The sequence below is a fragment of the Centropristis striata genome, chromosome 20 (assembly GCF_030273125.1).
Source record: "Centropristis striata isolate RG_2023a ecotype Rhode Island chromosome 20, C.striata_1.0, whole genome shotgun sequence".
NCBI classification, from domain to species: domain Eukaryota; kingdom Metazoa; phylum Chordata; class Actinopteri; order Perciformes; family Serranidae; genus Centropristis; species Centropristis striata.
This window is the reverse complement of record NC_081536.1, coordinates 20,597,960-20,613,956: the sequence shown is the minus strand read 5'-3', so window position 1 is coordinate 20,613,956 and position 15,997 is coordinate 20,597,960. Positions and strand designations below refer to the sequence as shown.

The 15,997-nt window shown below is 36.8% G+C and overlaps 1 protein-coding gene across 1 annotated transcript; it reads left to right on the top strand.

The window, feature by feature from the left end:
- The first annotated feature begins 8,675 nt into the window (after positions 1–8,675).
- Positions 8,676–15,997, top strand: vip (vasoactive intestinal peptide). The gene is made up of 6 exons (XM_059359410.1): positions 8,676–8,759; positions 9,584–9,688; positions 9,937–10,041; positions 12,069–12,194; positions 13,447–13,558; positions 14,524–15,997. Coding segments are annotated over exons 1-6 (459 nt in total). The 5' UTR covers positions 8,676–8,757; the 3' UTR covers positions 14,533–15,997.

Below are 15,997 nucleotides of genomic sequence, written 5' to 3'. Positions count from 1 at the left end.
TTTCTCTTGTTTGACTCTAGGAACACGTACATATACAATATCAAGTTAATAAGAAAGCAGTTACTTGCATAGCTTCCACTGCATTGCAAGATTCACGAAAATTGCACTGTGTAGAATGTAATCTGCAAATATTGTTGGTCTACTGATACCATCAGAATGTATAAATGTCAGCAAAACTATGAGTAAAATAGACGGAGTACATCTTTCAATAATTGTTGGACAAGATGTTATTATGTTGGACAAAATTGGCCTTTTCCATGCTGCCTTTCCATGAAAAGAAGAAAATAAACGTTACAGTACTGTAACTCAACATCCAACGCCCAGACAACCATGACAGACACCTCATTATATTCATTTAGCTGCGGCAGGTTGGCTGTTTGAAGTGAGGTCATCCTGCCATAATAGGCGCTCAGATTTCATTACTGCAAGGCTGCTGAAGCATCCAACTGTCTGTGGTGACGCACTGCAGCCGGCTGGGGAGGGACAGTGAGAGAGTCGCACTCTGGTGGCAGCATTCATACTTTGAGAGAAATGGCTTACATATTTCTTCAAGTGAGCAGCGAAAGAAGACTCTGCACAGAGATGATGCCCCTATCATGAAACAGCTTGCAATGCTTCTGTCCATCACAGTTTCTACTCAGGAATTAAGAGAAAAATCCAGTCATATGCAGTTCAATGTTTAAGCCATGCAACACACCATGTCTCTGTGAAGCTCATAATTCTGCAGCATTACAAATGTATTGGTCATTTTTACAGTTAGCAATGTATAATATTATTAGATTAAAGCTGCTTCTAATAGTTTATCTAATCAAGTGTACTTAGAAGAAGAAGACGAAGAAGACTTTCAATTCTATACCATATATACTATAAGTAGCACAATAGCACTTGAGTAAAAGTGCCATGGAAGAAATACGACACTGTTTTTACAATGTTTCATTACTGTTTTAACACCAGACAAATTCTGTTGAAGCAACAGAGGTACCATTAGCAGGGCTGAAATGTGTTTCTATACTGATACCTGGGGTGCATGCAATAATAGTACTTCATGTCCACATCTGAAAACTGAGAGACATATAGAAAGGGGGTAAATCTAAAGTTGAGATAACGGTGGAGCGTGGAGAGTGTTTCTACTGCAACGTATAGAAGATATATAACATGTCATGTTACATATCTTCATGTCATGTGTCATAATAATCCTGCGATTCCATTAGGAAAAGACCTTTCTCAAGAAATTCTGACATGTCATAGCAGAAAAAGCAGCTACTGTCATCAATGACGGCTCTTTTATATTTCGGTGTGACCCAGCATGCACAATAGCAGGGCACCAGCTAAATGGAATGTGGCCGTTATTATGTTATTACTGGCACCTGTCATACGAGTTAAAATGTCATCAGTGAAAAAGATATGTGAGTATGCATGAATATTTTACTCTGCTATGACGTTATACACTTATACAGTTAAAGTAGCTTACAGGTGACACATAACACATGACGCATGAAGAAATGAAAATAGATAGATAGATAGATAGATAGATAGATAGATAGATAGATAGATAGATAGATAGATAGATAGATAGATAGATAGATAGATAGATAGATTACGTCATTTTCCCGAACAAGGAGAGCAATGTAATCTGATTGGTTCCCATGAGAGCCAGACCCAAATGCATTGTGGGTAGGGTTTTTGCTGGTTAATGAGAGCTAATGATGGAAATGTGACTGTGTATGCGTGCGTGTGTGTTGCTCTAATTAAAGTCTCTAGATGGTTTTGCTGTACGTAATGTCTGCCATGGGGCCTGAATCCAGGCCAAATGTATTTAAGTATTTAGTTAATTTAGGATGCAATGAAGAGCTCTGGTGGTCTAATTGATCTGTACAGGAGGCCGCACACCAAAAACAAGGCCTCCATTAAAGGAATCTCCAGGGAGCCAGGCTCTGATTAGTGCGTGGAGTGTGTGTGTGTGTGTGTGTGTGTGTGTGTGTGTGTGTGTGTGTGATCGAGAAAAATGGAAGTAGTGAAAAAGAGGAGTAGCTCAGCCATGTTTTTTCTGAGTGCTTCAAGATCTTTAATTAAATCTTTGATATGAGATTGATATCAAATTTCTCTGTTCACGCTTGAAAAGAAAGCAAATAATCATATTTTCACAGTTATCATGATTCTTTTGAAATTCTTTTGAAATTTAAAAATACTTTCCTAGGCTAACAAATGTACATAACCCCAGTTTTGCAAACTTGCTTGATTTTAAAATGTAAATGCAATTATCCAGTTCATCTGGGAGGAAGTTTTGCACGCACAGTTTGTGTCATAAACACGTAATTTTCATTACAACGTTAATTCAGCTCATTTCCCAGATTTCATCCGGCTGTGTTGACCCATTGTCTCCATTTTCAGCTCTGAATGCAGGCTGTCTCCTGCTGCAGTAAACCAGGTTTAACCATCAGGGGAGTTTAAGCTGTAATTTATCAGAGTAATCTCCTCTGGTTGTTGGATGGCAATCCATCACCAAACCCACACTGAGCCAGGAGCATTGTCTTCACATGGGAGACAGAAACCTGTTTGACACCGGCACCTATGACGACATTTCAGACGAGTGTAAAGGCCTGTCGCTCGCCTGTGAAGAGATGTCTTGATACCGTCACTGATGCACAAACACTGTTAGTATGACGGTCACTCATACTGTAATACAAAATGTGACTTTCTCCATTTATACTATATCTTTGCGCGAATGTATTTCCATCACTTGCACACAAATCCATGACATTTTAATTACACTTTTCTTTGATAGTGGTGTCACAGTGACATGTCCCTGTTCACACTACATGCATCAGTCATTATACTGTGCATTAAATATACACACACACACACACATATATATATATATATATATATATATAGTATATGGTATATAGTATATATAGTATAAAACATTAACATTTCATGTCCTTCTTGCTGCATTTAACATTCAGAATGAAAAACACAATTTATTGTTGTTTTATACCAATAAGCTTGTGTATTTTTTTTGCTGTTATTGCTTTTTTTTTGTTGCCGAGGTGATAATGTTTTTAATCTTGTGTTAACTGATGTCTTCCCTCTTTTTTTATATATTTTTGTATGCTCAGAAGATAAATAAGTGTAAGTCATGTGTCTATGATATGTAAATATAAAACATCTTATCTTATTTCTAATTGATGTGTTTTGGTGCTTTCCACACTTACTTTATTTTCATATGTCATTTGTTTTAAATGTATTTGACAAAAGAGAAAGCAGTCTACTATCTCTGAGATCAGGTTTTAAGTCTAGAGTTTTATTTAAATCAGTAATTTAATTACTCACTTTTTACTAGTGCCTCTTTATGTGAAATGAGTGTATCAATGTAATGCAGGAAGTTTAAGTGTTAAGTTACCTTTGTATTAACTGTGTCGAGACCTCTAGTTGTATCAAAGTTACTAATATTTTGGATTACCCATTATATTAATATATATTAATATATTATTATGGAACGACAGGTTGCTGTGATTTTGAGTATAGGTAAAGAAATGCAATCTTTATCCAAAATATGAAATTGGTAAACCGTTAACTTATTTATATAAGTTAAATCATTGATATCTTGCCATGTTTTACTTTAATCACTTCTGTTGATTAGCCTTGAATTGAAGATCAATATTGTTTTTTTTACAATAATGATAAGCACAACAAGTAGTCTTACTATTAAAAGAAGAGTTTGACGTTTAAAAAAAAAATTCAAATATCATTCCATCGCCTTTATTTTTTTTACACTTTGTGCCCCTCTAAATTTCTCTACATGGCTCTGGTTATAAGGGATGATTGATATACCTGATTTTTCTTTTCCTTGTTTTTGTCTAGTTGTCCTGTCAGTCGCACTTTCACACTCTTTCTATCAGCATCTTATCTCAATGTCTTCATTTCATATATCCACATGTCACATACTCATACTCACTAACATACATATGAGAGAGAGACTGAGACCCCAGTGAGTCCCGTCAGGCTGCCAGCAGTAATCTGCCATCAGAGTCAGTTTGCTAATTGGATAATGTGGTGCAGAGGAGGCACTCAGCAAGCCGGGGGATTCCCCTCATCACACGGACTGGTGAGAGATTTGTGATGCAGAGAGTCTCATTTCAAAGACGTCCACCATTTGGACCTAAAAGTAGGTTCCACTGGTGACCTTCACCGCCTTGTTTCAGATGATTTTGTCTTTTAAACACCCATATTAGTAAACACAACATGATTGATATTAATGCTTTTTATTACCAAGATCCACATTCTTGGAATATGATTCAATAAAACTATAAGTTTAATTGATAATCTTAATGATGGTGCTTCGTTTTTTTCTTTGTTTTAATTGATATAACTATGTGTTCTTTCATTTCTATTCAATTGCATTGCATTTATTGTATGAACCTCCACACCATTTAAATTGAATATTCCCCCTCAGTGTGTTTTTCAAAGTTTTGAACAAATAAAATGCTGAAAATGATATTGAATAGTTTGTAGTCAGGGTACTCAAAATCATGCAGGTGGTTAAAATTATGGCAGGAGTGGTGGTAGTAGTAAGAACCAGTTTTTTAGAAAAAAAATATAACAAGAAGTTTTAGTAGTTGGAGTAGTAAGTAATAGTATAGTTAATACTAGTAAAGGAGCATTGGTACAAGCAGTAGCAAAACCTTATTTAACTTTCATTTTCTGTGGTTTTACTAGTGGCGGTAGTATTAGTAGCAGTAATATTCTTAATACATGACTTGATACCATTGCTGTAGTAGAGGTAGTGTTACTGGCTGGTAAACCTGACAGCATTGTGGTTATAGTAGTAAACATAGTTACTATAGTTAGTTTATTAATAATAGGGTAATAGTTGTAGTATGAATAATTCCACACTAGTATAATATAATGAGGTAGTTTCACTAAATGCAGATTGGTTTCAAATTTTTTGCACCACTAAATCACATTATCATCTGATATTAAAAGAGTACCCCACTGATTTATCATTGCACCCTTATAACATGGTCAGACTTACAATGGGCAGTTTATGAAAAAGGATAAAAAATGACTAATAAACTTGAGAAGTAGAGGAATTTTCCCAGCAAAATAAAGAAACATTTCATCCTTCAGTGTGTCACAAACATTCAGAATCAACACATCTGGACAGGAAGGGGATGACAATTTAAATAGAGCTGACAGATAAATGTAAATGCAGTAAAAAGTACAAAATTTACCTCTGAGATGTATAAAGAATGTATAAGAAGCATAAAGTTTCATATAATGGAAATACTCGAGTACTGTACAAGTACAGTGGATTTTTACTTGTCCAGTCACGATGAGCTCTTTATGGAAGTACAGGACTTGTTGAGTGAAGTAACAGAAGTAGATATAATAATACAAGAAAACAAGAAGGCACTACATTTTGTTGTCCTCTGTGTTGTCCTGAGGTGCGGCGGCCTGTTACTCAACCATAGGAACGCTTTCTTCCGTACATTCCATCAACATAATAACGCTGATGTTTCCTCCATCAGCTTCCTCTTCCTGCAGGGATCTGTGTCCAATCACTGCTGTCAATTAGTCCAGCTCCTTCTCCCATGGACTTCTGCCTAATCTACTTTCTCTCTGGACTGATCACATTAAGGTTCAGATGGTGCCATCATGGTTAAGGAGAGCAGAGGGGGGAGGAGGAGAGGGGAGGTCATCTGCTGACTGGGAGGACGTATCAAAGACCTGGGAAGGCCAGAGACGCTGTTGTCATGACGTAGTGGTAATTAAAATGTATAATCATCATCAGGTATGCAACCACAAATGCAGGCAAACATGATTCATATATTTCTGAAAATGCTGGCTCCCACCTTTAATAACTTTTTAACTGCCACCAGTCATTGCACTCTCATCCAACAGACAGATATCAAGGCTTTGTCACGGCCTTGTGCATGAAATACCAACGCACAAGGCACGCCTTTGCTTTGGTTTCGGCTTTGTTATGGAAGGTATTATACGTATAGTGGCTTTTCCAAAATGAACTTACCTGTTCACAGGTAAAGGATAACTTTAGGAAACAAAACTGCTTCACAAAGGTAAGGGTAAAAGAAAAGGGTTGGGCTTAAAACAATTACTTCCAGACTTATCTCCTTTTCAACCAAGCCAGTTCCCAGCAGGTGCCCAATCGCAAACCAGTTCTTTGGTTTTCGACTGCCAAAGAACCGGCTCTCAGAAAGGAAAACTGGTTCCACAGCAGCACCAACTCTCTGCTGGTCTGGAACCAAGAACTGCTTTCATCAGGGGCTGGGTTATGACCCCCAACTCAGTATCGATGAGAGAGACCAAATAAACGTGTATCATTCATTTATTTAATTTGTTTAACTGCAATGTGATTGTTACAGGCTACCTAGCTTGTTAGCGGGCTATCGCGAGTGTAAGAAGGGGGTCTACTGTACACAGTCCTGCAGGTTGACTCCCAGTATCACCATTGAATCTCCGCAAAAGTGATTTAACAAGCTCTGCTGTCATTTCGCCTTTGGACATTTATAATGATTTCGCAATGACATAATATTGGCGTCCATTCACAGTGCAAACCATTTCCTTTATTATTACCTTGGTGTTGGACGTGCAAATAACGTGTCACATATTTTCCATTTTATAGGTTCCGACTGTTCATACTGAGCCCATCTCGAACATTCCCACACAGTGGCATAAATATTGTGACTTGAAACAGCAGTCTGAAAGGTGCTTTTGTTTCACATGGGACACGAACACTGTATCCTGGGTCAAAGTCCAGGGTTTGTATGATCCCTCCATGCCTCTTGATCTGCCAACCTTGAGTGGACCTTAGTGTTTCTCTAAGCATCCAATACTGTCTTTGATGGGTTTACACCTGGTGCATCTCATACACATGGTAAATGACACGTTGCGCGTCAGTTGAAGACCGTGAAAAAGTGTCTTTATCTGACGAGTTGAGAGTGAGACCAGCAGCTCTTCAGCTCACTCTGACGGATGGTTCAGTCCACTTTAATAACCCAATCCTTTGATGGACAGTTTAACATGGTCACAGCTATTTGGAACACGCTGTTTATGTTTATTTTAAAGCTGGAGTGTGGAACTTTTGTCCCCTCACAAGTGGTGATAGTGAACATTTATTTGTTTCCCTGGCCAAAAAGGGGTAATTAATAACAACAAAATAAATAAGAAAATATAGCCATTCCCTTTGGTATTAGTGTCAGTCCAAATTTTTACAATCAGTGCTTCCCTTGGATGAAATTATCTAAAATGTGCAATACATGAAAGCATAACCATTGAATCCATTGACTTTTCGTGACTGTAGAGATACTAAGGACGAAACACAAAAGAGATTGTTGAAAATGCATTAGTGTTAAGATGTATCAATAAAAATCATACCAGTTGATCTAATATGATAAAAGTAACAGGAATTACATCTTATATGGAATGGAAATGGCCATATGTATACATTTTTTATGGCTACTGGAATTTATAGTTGTTCGTTTCTTTATCTGTTAATTATAACACTGCTGCTATCTCTCTGTCTTCTATCTCTATCACCTACAGTCTCTCTTCACACTCATTTAGATGAAAGGATGGATGGATGGATGGATGGATGGATGGATGGATGGATGGGTGGATGGATGGGTGGATGGATGGATGAGGCCCCGGCCGACGTCACGACTAATTCAGTGTTTCATTCCTGCAGAGCACATCAGACTCATCAGGGACGCCGTGGGTGGATTCAGAGACACTTCAGCCCTGTGTGGTGTTCTTTTGTAAAAAGCACAACCTGAAATAGAAAACAGAGTCAGTAACATCCTCTAAAATGTTACTGTATTTACCCAAAGTGGTAATCTGCAACATCCTCGTGTCTTTATTCAGAACATCTCTGGTGCTCAGCGCTTACTCCTGTGGATATAAACAAATGGATATAAATGGCTACAGAAGGATTTTGATAACATTGTTGGGGTATTAAGTATTTGTGTCATGACAGGACAATGCATGAGATAAAAAGGGAAATGTTCATGCTCATTCAGTCCTATATATTGCTCAAAAATGAATCGGGGAAATTCACTGTAGGGCTCACAAGCTTGACCTGTGATTATCTTTGTTCTGCCTTATAAAAACACATCTCACATCATGGTAAAGTTTGTAACTCTGAGGGAAAGAGAGAGAAAACCTTCCAAGTTCATCAATAACAGTATATGTTAGGTATATTTGCATTTGTTGTAGCCATGTTGAGAATTTTAACCGCTAGCTGTCCCTTTTAGGCCCGTTCTACCTCTATGAATGGATTAGATTGACCCTTTAGTTTAACTTCTGGTCTCAGATGTTTCTCCTTTCCTGGCTTCCTGCAGCAGCTGAACCGCACCGTGATGGGTGAAGAGCCCAGGGAAAACGATCAGATGAGTCAACGCCATCAACCCTGGCATATAAGTTAGTTATTTGTACGATTAATCAGAAGAAAAAAGAAAAAAAATCCCACTAATTTCACCATAGGCCTGTTTGGTTCCGACCGTGAGCAAGACCAATGACGGAAGCAGCGACCTACTGACGTCTCAGGCCCTGATCGAATCTGATGGCCCCTCGTGCTCCATGAGAAACATCCAGGTGTATAAAACCAGAGCAGAGCTGAAGGCGAGCAAAAAGAGTCGGGAAACATCGGGTCAGCAGAGTGGAGATACAACAACAGCAGCTCGAGATCAGGACTTTGGAGAGCGCAGAACAAAAAGCAGCCAACTTTCTCTAGAGCACATGTAAGATTTTGAATTTATATAGGAATTTATTTATGGTTTATTTGAGATGGTGCACTCACGGTGGTCTCCGCATTTAACCATTTTGAACTTGTGATTTTGTTCTTTTTGTGCGCTCCAGTGAGGTTTTTTTAAATTTATTTTTATTTTTATACGTCTGCCGAAGTTACCGAATATTGAGAATACCGTCGATCTCTCTTTGTAATGCAAGCAGCAGCTGAACACTTTAACTTTGGTTTCGGTGTTTAAATATGTTTAGTGCTCGCCGGAGTCATGGTTGTGCGTAATTACGCATTGGATTCCTTTTGGATTCTTTTTATTTTCTCTGCCTAAATTTACCATCAACCGAGATTTTTCCAGAGAAGATTAATATATTAGTCGTACTTTGTTGCTTAAACTATTCCTGTGTTTTTCTTTTTCACATGACAAGTAGAAATCTGTCAAAGAGCTGAATCAGTTAAGAACTGAAATTTAATCGAACTGTAATTTGGCACAGATGGCAGTGAGAAAATAGAAAATATTTTGGCAGGGAACTCGTTTGAAGCGGACTTCTCTGTGAGTAGAAGCTCAATACATTAAATCTGGCTTCTTATCTTTATGGTGGCAACAGGAGGTTTTGTCCTTGCCATCCGTGTGTAATTACGCATAGGATTCACTTCTTTCTCCCCATCGCCAATTAGCATGAGCGATTTATTAAAGGTCTTTTTGGCTAAACTGCCCGTCTAATTCTTACTTCTGTCTCGAACGCGTAATTTAATGTATTACGGTAATACATCCTACAGGGTAATGAGACAAGGGGAATAAACCATTGTCGTTTCCATTCACAGGTGTAAAGCGATGTTACAACGAACCGGCCCCCAGCTGCTTTTCCTAATAGCCCTGTGCAGTGTGTTGTACTCCCGGACTCTGAGTCTACCATACACATCAATGAGGTAAGAGAAACCTGCGTACTTTTTCAACGTTATCTGTATCTATACCTGTGGATGTTATTTGAGCAGGTTTGTCTCCGGACTCCTGTACAGGTTTATTCACCCTAAAACGCGCTTGTGGTTATAACCAGCACACCCTCCGAATTGGAGCTGGTGCGCGTCTTTTTGACATGTGTTGCATCTTTATTTGGCGTTTTAATGAATCAAATGTACGCAGATTTTTAATGTAACTGTGCTGTGATTCTGTGCAGACCGACAAGACACGCAGACGGTCTGTTCACCAGCGGATACAGCAAACTCCTCGGACAGCTATCAGCGCGGAGGTACCTGGAGTCTCTGATCGGGAAGCGCGTCAGGTAGGTGAACTCCCCGTCCGGAGAGTCCGGGAGACCGGAGAGCTGGCAGGCACAGGAAGAGGCTGAAAATCGCTTTTATTTAGTGCTTTTTTTCATAGTCATTTCTTGAAATTGTTAAATTGGTGTTTAGTAAGAGCAGTGATGGAGGAAGTATTTAGATCCATTACTTAAGTAAAAAAAAAAAAAAAAACTCAGTTACAAGTAAAAATCCTGCATTGAAAATCTTACTTAAGTATGTGAGTATAACCAGGAACATCTATTTGAAATATTGAAAGTAAAAGCACTCCTTGCCAAAAAACCTTTTATATTTATACCAATAGATTATTATTACTCATACAATCCGGTAAAAATCAAAATTGTATTGTTGAAGTTAGTTAGGATGGGGCTTATTTTAACTATTTTGTATGGACTGCAACTAATGATTAATTTAATTATGGATGTATCTGCGGATTGTTTTATCCATTAATTGTTTGATTTTTTTGGAAAAAAGTGATCAATGCCACCAAAGTGACCCAGAGCCCAAAGGGACATCTCAACATTATTACCAATATATTATAATTATTACAATTACTAAAAAGAAAAGCTGTAAATCTTAATATTGTGAATCTAGAATAACACAATGGATTTCCATGACTTAAAAATGTCTGAAATTGCTGACCAAGTTAGTATTCATTTATTGCCTGCCAATCAAAAATTGTATTTATTGTTACATACTGTGGTTTAGTTGATAACAAAGCATCATATTTTATAAGCCTTTCATATGTTATGTTTGCAAAAAGCATAATACTTCATTTGTAAAAAGCTGTCGGATCAATGTAGTGGAGTAAAATGCACAATATCTACAAAATGTGGAGTAGACGTATAAAGTAACATTAAACAGAAACACTTAACCCATATCATACTTAAGGACAGTGTTTGAGTAAATGTATTAAATGAGTGTCTAAAGCTTTAAACACATTTCCACTTGAAAGCTTTTTCACTCAAGACTATCGCCAGTACCATATCTATATGGAATTATGCAAACATATGTGTTAATCTCGAAAAACCTGGACGGCACTGAAAGATTTTTTTGAATAGAAAAAGGGTGGGGAAAGCCAATAAAGAAGCTGACATCAGCCTCTTTCTCATGTACAAAAAAGGAACCATGTTGTCTCGTTATTGTCACTTCAAGGACCAAAGCCACAGGGACTTCATGTAGTCAACAGTTTAAATTTACAGAGTTGTTAGTAAAAAGGTAGAAAATAAGAGATAAGATGTGATGATGACCATTTGAGAGTTATCAAACCATCAATTTGAATGTTGTTTAAGGAGATTTTTGTGTTCATACAGAAGTTACCTCATACAAATTCAAAGAAAACATTTTAGTATGTTGCATTTTAGGATCAGGAGAATGATGAATAATGAATGTATCTGAAATGGTCAATACATTAAACCATAACCATTGCATAAAATTACTTAAGATAAGAGGTATTTTAAGTAATGAAAGACAGAACTTTACTGTGCATCCCCTTTTCCTTTACATCTTGTTCCATGAACCATGAAGTTAATTAAGATCTTGATTTAACAAACATCAAAAAGTTTATTTTATTTCCCAGATCTCATCAAAAGCGTCTGTAATTTCCTTTAGTTATAGAATCAAATGAAACACAAACAAAGTAGATAAAAGTTTTTTTTGATATTTTATGTCTAACTTTAACATCAGGCAAAAAAAGTTAAATGCATCTTCTTCTTCTTTTTTTATTGTAATCTTGGCAGTTAAACAACAGAGGACGTACTGGCATTTGCAATGAAAAGACCCGACCTGCTTGATGATGCATTTTGTAATTGACTAAACATTTTTAAAGGTTAATTTATGCCATTACCGCTTCATTACATGTTTGTTAAACAGCCAGGAGGGATTCACACACACAAAGAGAAGAAAGACACCATGACATCACTGGACTGAAACCTGCTGCCCTCTGAACTGTGCTGACACTGTGCCCAACACCTTCATCCTTCCCTTTGTTTCTGTCATGATCTCTCTGCAGTGATGAGCTGATGGATGAGCCAGTGAAGCGCCACTCAGACGCCATCTTTACAGACAACTACAGCCGCTTCCGCAAACAGATGGCTGTGAAGAAGTACCTGAACTCAGTCTTAACAGGAAAGAGAAGGTATAGGCATCAGTCCTCCCTACATTAACCTGTACATCTCTGTTTCATTCTCTCCCTTAAGTTGGCTGCAGCAGCATAAATAACATAATGACTCACTGAAAGCACCTGAAAATAGTTTAAGTATCATTTGGCATTGCCGACAACCCTTTTTATTTTAGTCCCCTTTATTATTATAAAACCTTTCATACAAGAAATGCAGCACACAAAAAAACACATGACATAAATAGACATAACATGAACGCAAATTTAAAAAAAAAATGAATGAAAAGTAAGATAAACAGTAAGATGAAAATAGAGAGCCTTAACATTGTCAAGGGACTAGAGCTACTAGGGCTACTTTTACTACTGAGCTTTTCCATAAATAAATCTATTCTAAATGAGTAAAAAAAAAATTGTGAAGGCCAAATTTACTTGGTGTTGTTGAGCTGCTCATATTATTATGGGATGGATTAAAATAAGGCTGCTCAGTAAGCTTAATATCCATTCTGGGAACTCGACTCCAAAAAAAAATTTTTTTCAAGATTAGTAATAATAATAATTGGATTTATATAGCGCTTATAAAGATACTCAAAGGCAGTTAACATGGAATGGATGAACAAATACAGAAAACAAAAACAAAATGTATAGTTTATAACAGTTTGGGTTTGAAGAGGCAGTGTTGTAGGCTTTCTTGAACAGATGGGTTTCCATTTCTGTTTGAGTTCAAGTTTTAGATGTTTGGAGGGAGCGAGTTCCAGAATATTAAAGCAGTTAAGCGGTTTAGGCCAAATGTTCACAAACTATATTTTGTAACTTCAAAATACTGGCTTGAGCACTAACAAATCAGCAGTGAAAAAATGTTATCCTCAACATTTGTTGTGTTCTGGTTTCAATATGATGGAGACAATTGGAGAACAATTAGACAAGAAATAGGCTGTAGGCATTTTATTATTAAATGTTTACAACATCTGGCTCTGCATGCAATGCCTTGTAAGTTAAGCCTTGAGCCTTAAAATCAGCTCTAACTTGAATTAGTGACTAGTAAAGACAGGTTGGAATAGGCATTATATGGTTACATTTTCTAAAAGAACAACATTGGAGTCATTTAATAAGAGAGGTTTACAACTTTGCAGAACATGCATTTTAATGTACATTTCATACATAATATGCAGCACTTTTTCCTCTGTCAGGTGTTCTGATCATTTTTTTATTATTTTCCCCAATAGTGCATTCAAATAAAACTATTCATATGTATTTGACTTTCTCCAAACAGCCTAGAAGATCCTGGAACCAGCGACCCAGAGGAGTCCAGGGACGAGCCCAACACCTTCCAGGAGAGCTACGATGACATCAACGTAGATCACCTCTTAAACAACTTTCATCTGGTAGGAACACACACAGGCACACACGCACACACACACACACACACACACACACACGGGATAATGAGATCATCATAAACATAATGCATTCACTAGCCACCAACATTTACAACTACAATATATGCCTAAGACCCAAACCCTAGCCTGACTCACAGGTTCCCATCCTGATGGTCCTGACTCCTACTAGGCTTCACCAAAGCTTCAAGGGGTGTCACGAGGCCTTCTTGATTTAAGGGCTGTAGGAGAACTTGCAGTTAAAAAATTGCAGTTGGCAAACCGAAACACATGCTATATTCACAGGGCCTTCCCTCTCTGCTGATCTCAGCCTCATCCTGCATTAGAAAAGTACACAGTTACAACAACCAACGAGATAATATAATAGTCGCCAAGCATCAAGGAGATAAAAATACAGAATTTATCAAAAAATAAGGAAGCGTATGGTTGTTTAACACAACATGATACAGAGAAATGTGCTAAAAGCTCTTAAACTTAACAGGAAAACTAATCTCTGGTGCAATATTCACAGGAAATAATCTGCTCAAAATTCATCCAAATATTTTTACTCAAACTTTCTGCAGTTATTGTGTTTACTATTTGGGCTAAATGTGCAGTTTATTGGTTGTTTTGTACTGTATTTTGCATTGAATATAATATATATATATATATATAATATAAAATACCCATTAGATATGTTGCTTAGTCAGAGATCTTTAGTTTACCATGAATAATAGAAAACAGTTCCCTTAAAATGTGGTGACTAGAATTGACCAATTTTTGTTATATAACATTCACAAGCACACATTCCATCATGTTAACGATGATTTTTGTAACAAATCTATAAATGAGTAAAAAATTTAGGAAAATCAAGAGATACTATATTAATACTATAAGACTGTCAGCTTTCAGTTGTTCTACATCAATAATGGTCTTCTCTGTCCATTTTCTCCCCTGTCCTGTTTTTTTTGCAGCCACTTTGAGGAGGGGCCTGTGCTCGAATGAATACCTCAAGTCATCGTCATGAAACTGCCCATTCTGAAAAACAACACAGTATTAATCCAAAGGACATTCGAAAGTCAAATCAGCCAATGATGATGTTTTCTCCAATGTGGTTATCTATCTATTCATCCACACAGTACATGTTTACACTGTATATATAAAGTATATATATACAACACTATATAGACTCTTTGGGGCCGCACTGAGCAACATGCGTGTCAACGTGCAGTTTGATCAATTGGTGTTTGAAAACAACAACTGGCAACAGACGTACCACATTTACTTTCTTTCTAAGATCACTGATGTTCCATTCACTTTCAATTAATCAAATTCTCTCCAAATTCATTTTGAAAGGAACTAATGTATCATTAAATACAAGTCAAATTTGTCAACTTTAAGTCAAACATTTGGCCCGCTGAATGTCAATAGATCAATATTTACTTTGAATAGTGTATCTTTACCATTGATTTTCAATGATTCTACTGTAACTTTGGATTTAACTGTCCAATGTTTGATCAGGAAATTAAGTATTACTGAATTCTTGTGAATTTTCGCCCAATTTTAAATGAATGTTTCTAACTAATCTTCAGTGAAATGCTACCACTATTGACTTTAATCGAAATTCTGTCTTGCAGAAATTTAAGTGGAACAAACTTTAACTTCAACAGAACAATGGCTCTACTCACTTTAGTAAGAAAATACTTGCATAAAATTGAATTAAATGGAACATTTGCACTATGTTAAAAGTTAAAACTTTCAATGACACCATTACACCAATTTGACCTCCATTTAAACATTTCACTTGTTGAACGTCAATGGAATTAAATTTACGTCCATTATAGTAACTTCCCATTGAATTTCAGTAGATCCAACTTAACTTTCAGTTGAGCATTTGACCCGTCTAATTAATTTCCGCTAACCAATAGTTCCATTAACTTTAAATAGAGAACTCTTTAGAGAGACGCTTTATTAAAAGCTGGCCGATTTACATTTAACAGAACAATAGTTTCATACAATACAAGTATGCTAACTACAATGATTGGAACTTTTCATGTGTTTGTTGTTCTAGTACACATGGGATAATACATTAGGACAGGACGCCAGTTGTGTTCTTCAAATTACCAGTTGACCAATTCATTTTCAATGGTGCAATCATGATTTAAGTGCAGGCTGAATTGTTGTAGAGAATCCAAACGTGGTCATTTAATGATTAAAAGGAGATACAGAAACAAGAGGAAGAGGAGCACACTTTGAATGGACACAGATGCATATAATCACTTTATACTATTCAATATGTAGAGCAAAGACATTATAACTGAGCATAGACCTGCCTTTAGCGCATATAGTGATGTACACCACTCACCAAATAAAAGATATTGGTTTATTTTTCAAAGCTGAGTCTTTTTGTCTGGCTGATTGTTTGACGATTGGAGTTTTGAAGTTAAG

Coding starts and splice junctions, on each gene's coding strand:
- vip (XM_059359410.1), top strand. Junction 10,042..12,068: donor CTGATCGGGAAGCGCGTCAG/GTAGGTGAACTC, acceptor ATCTCTCTGCAG/TGATGAGCTGATGGATGAGC. Junction 12,195..13,446: donor GTCTTAACAGGAAAGAGAAG/GTATAGGCATCA, acceptor TTCTCCAAACAG/CCTAGAAGATCCTGGAACCA.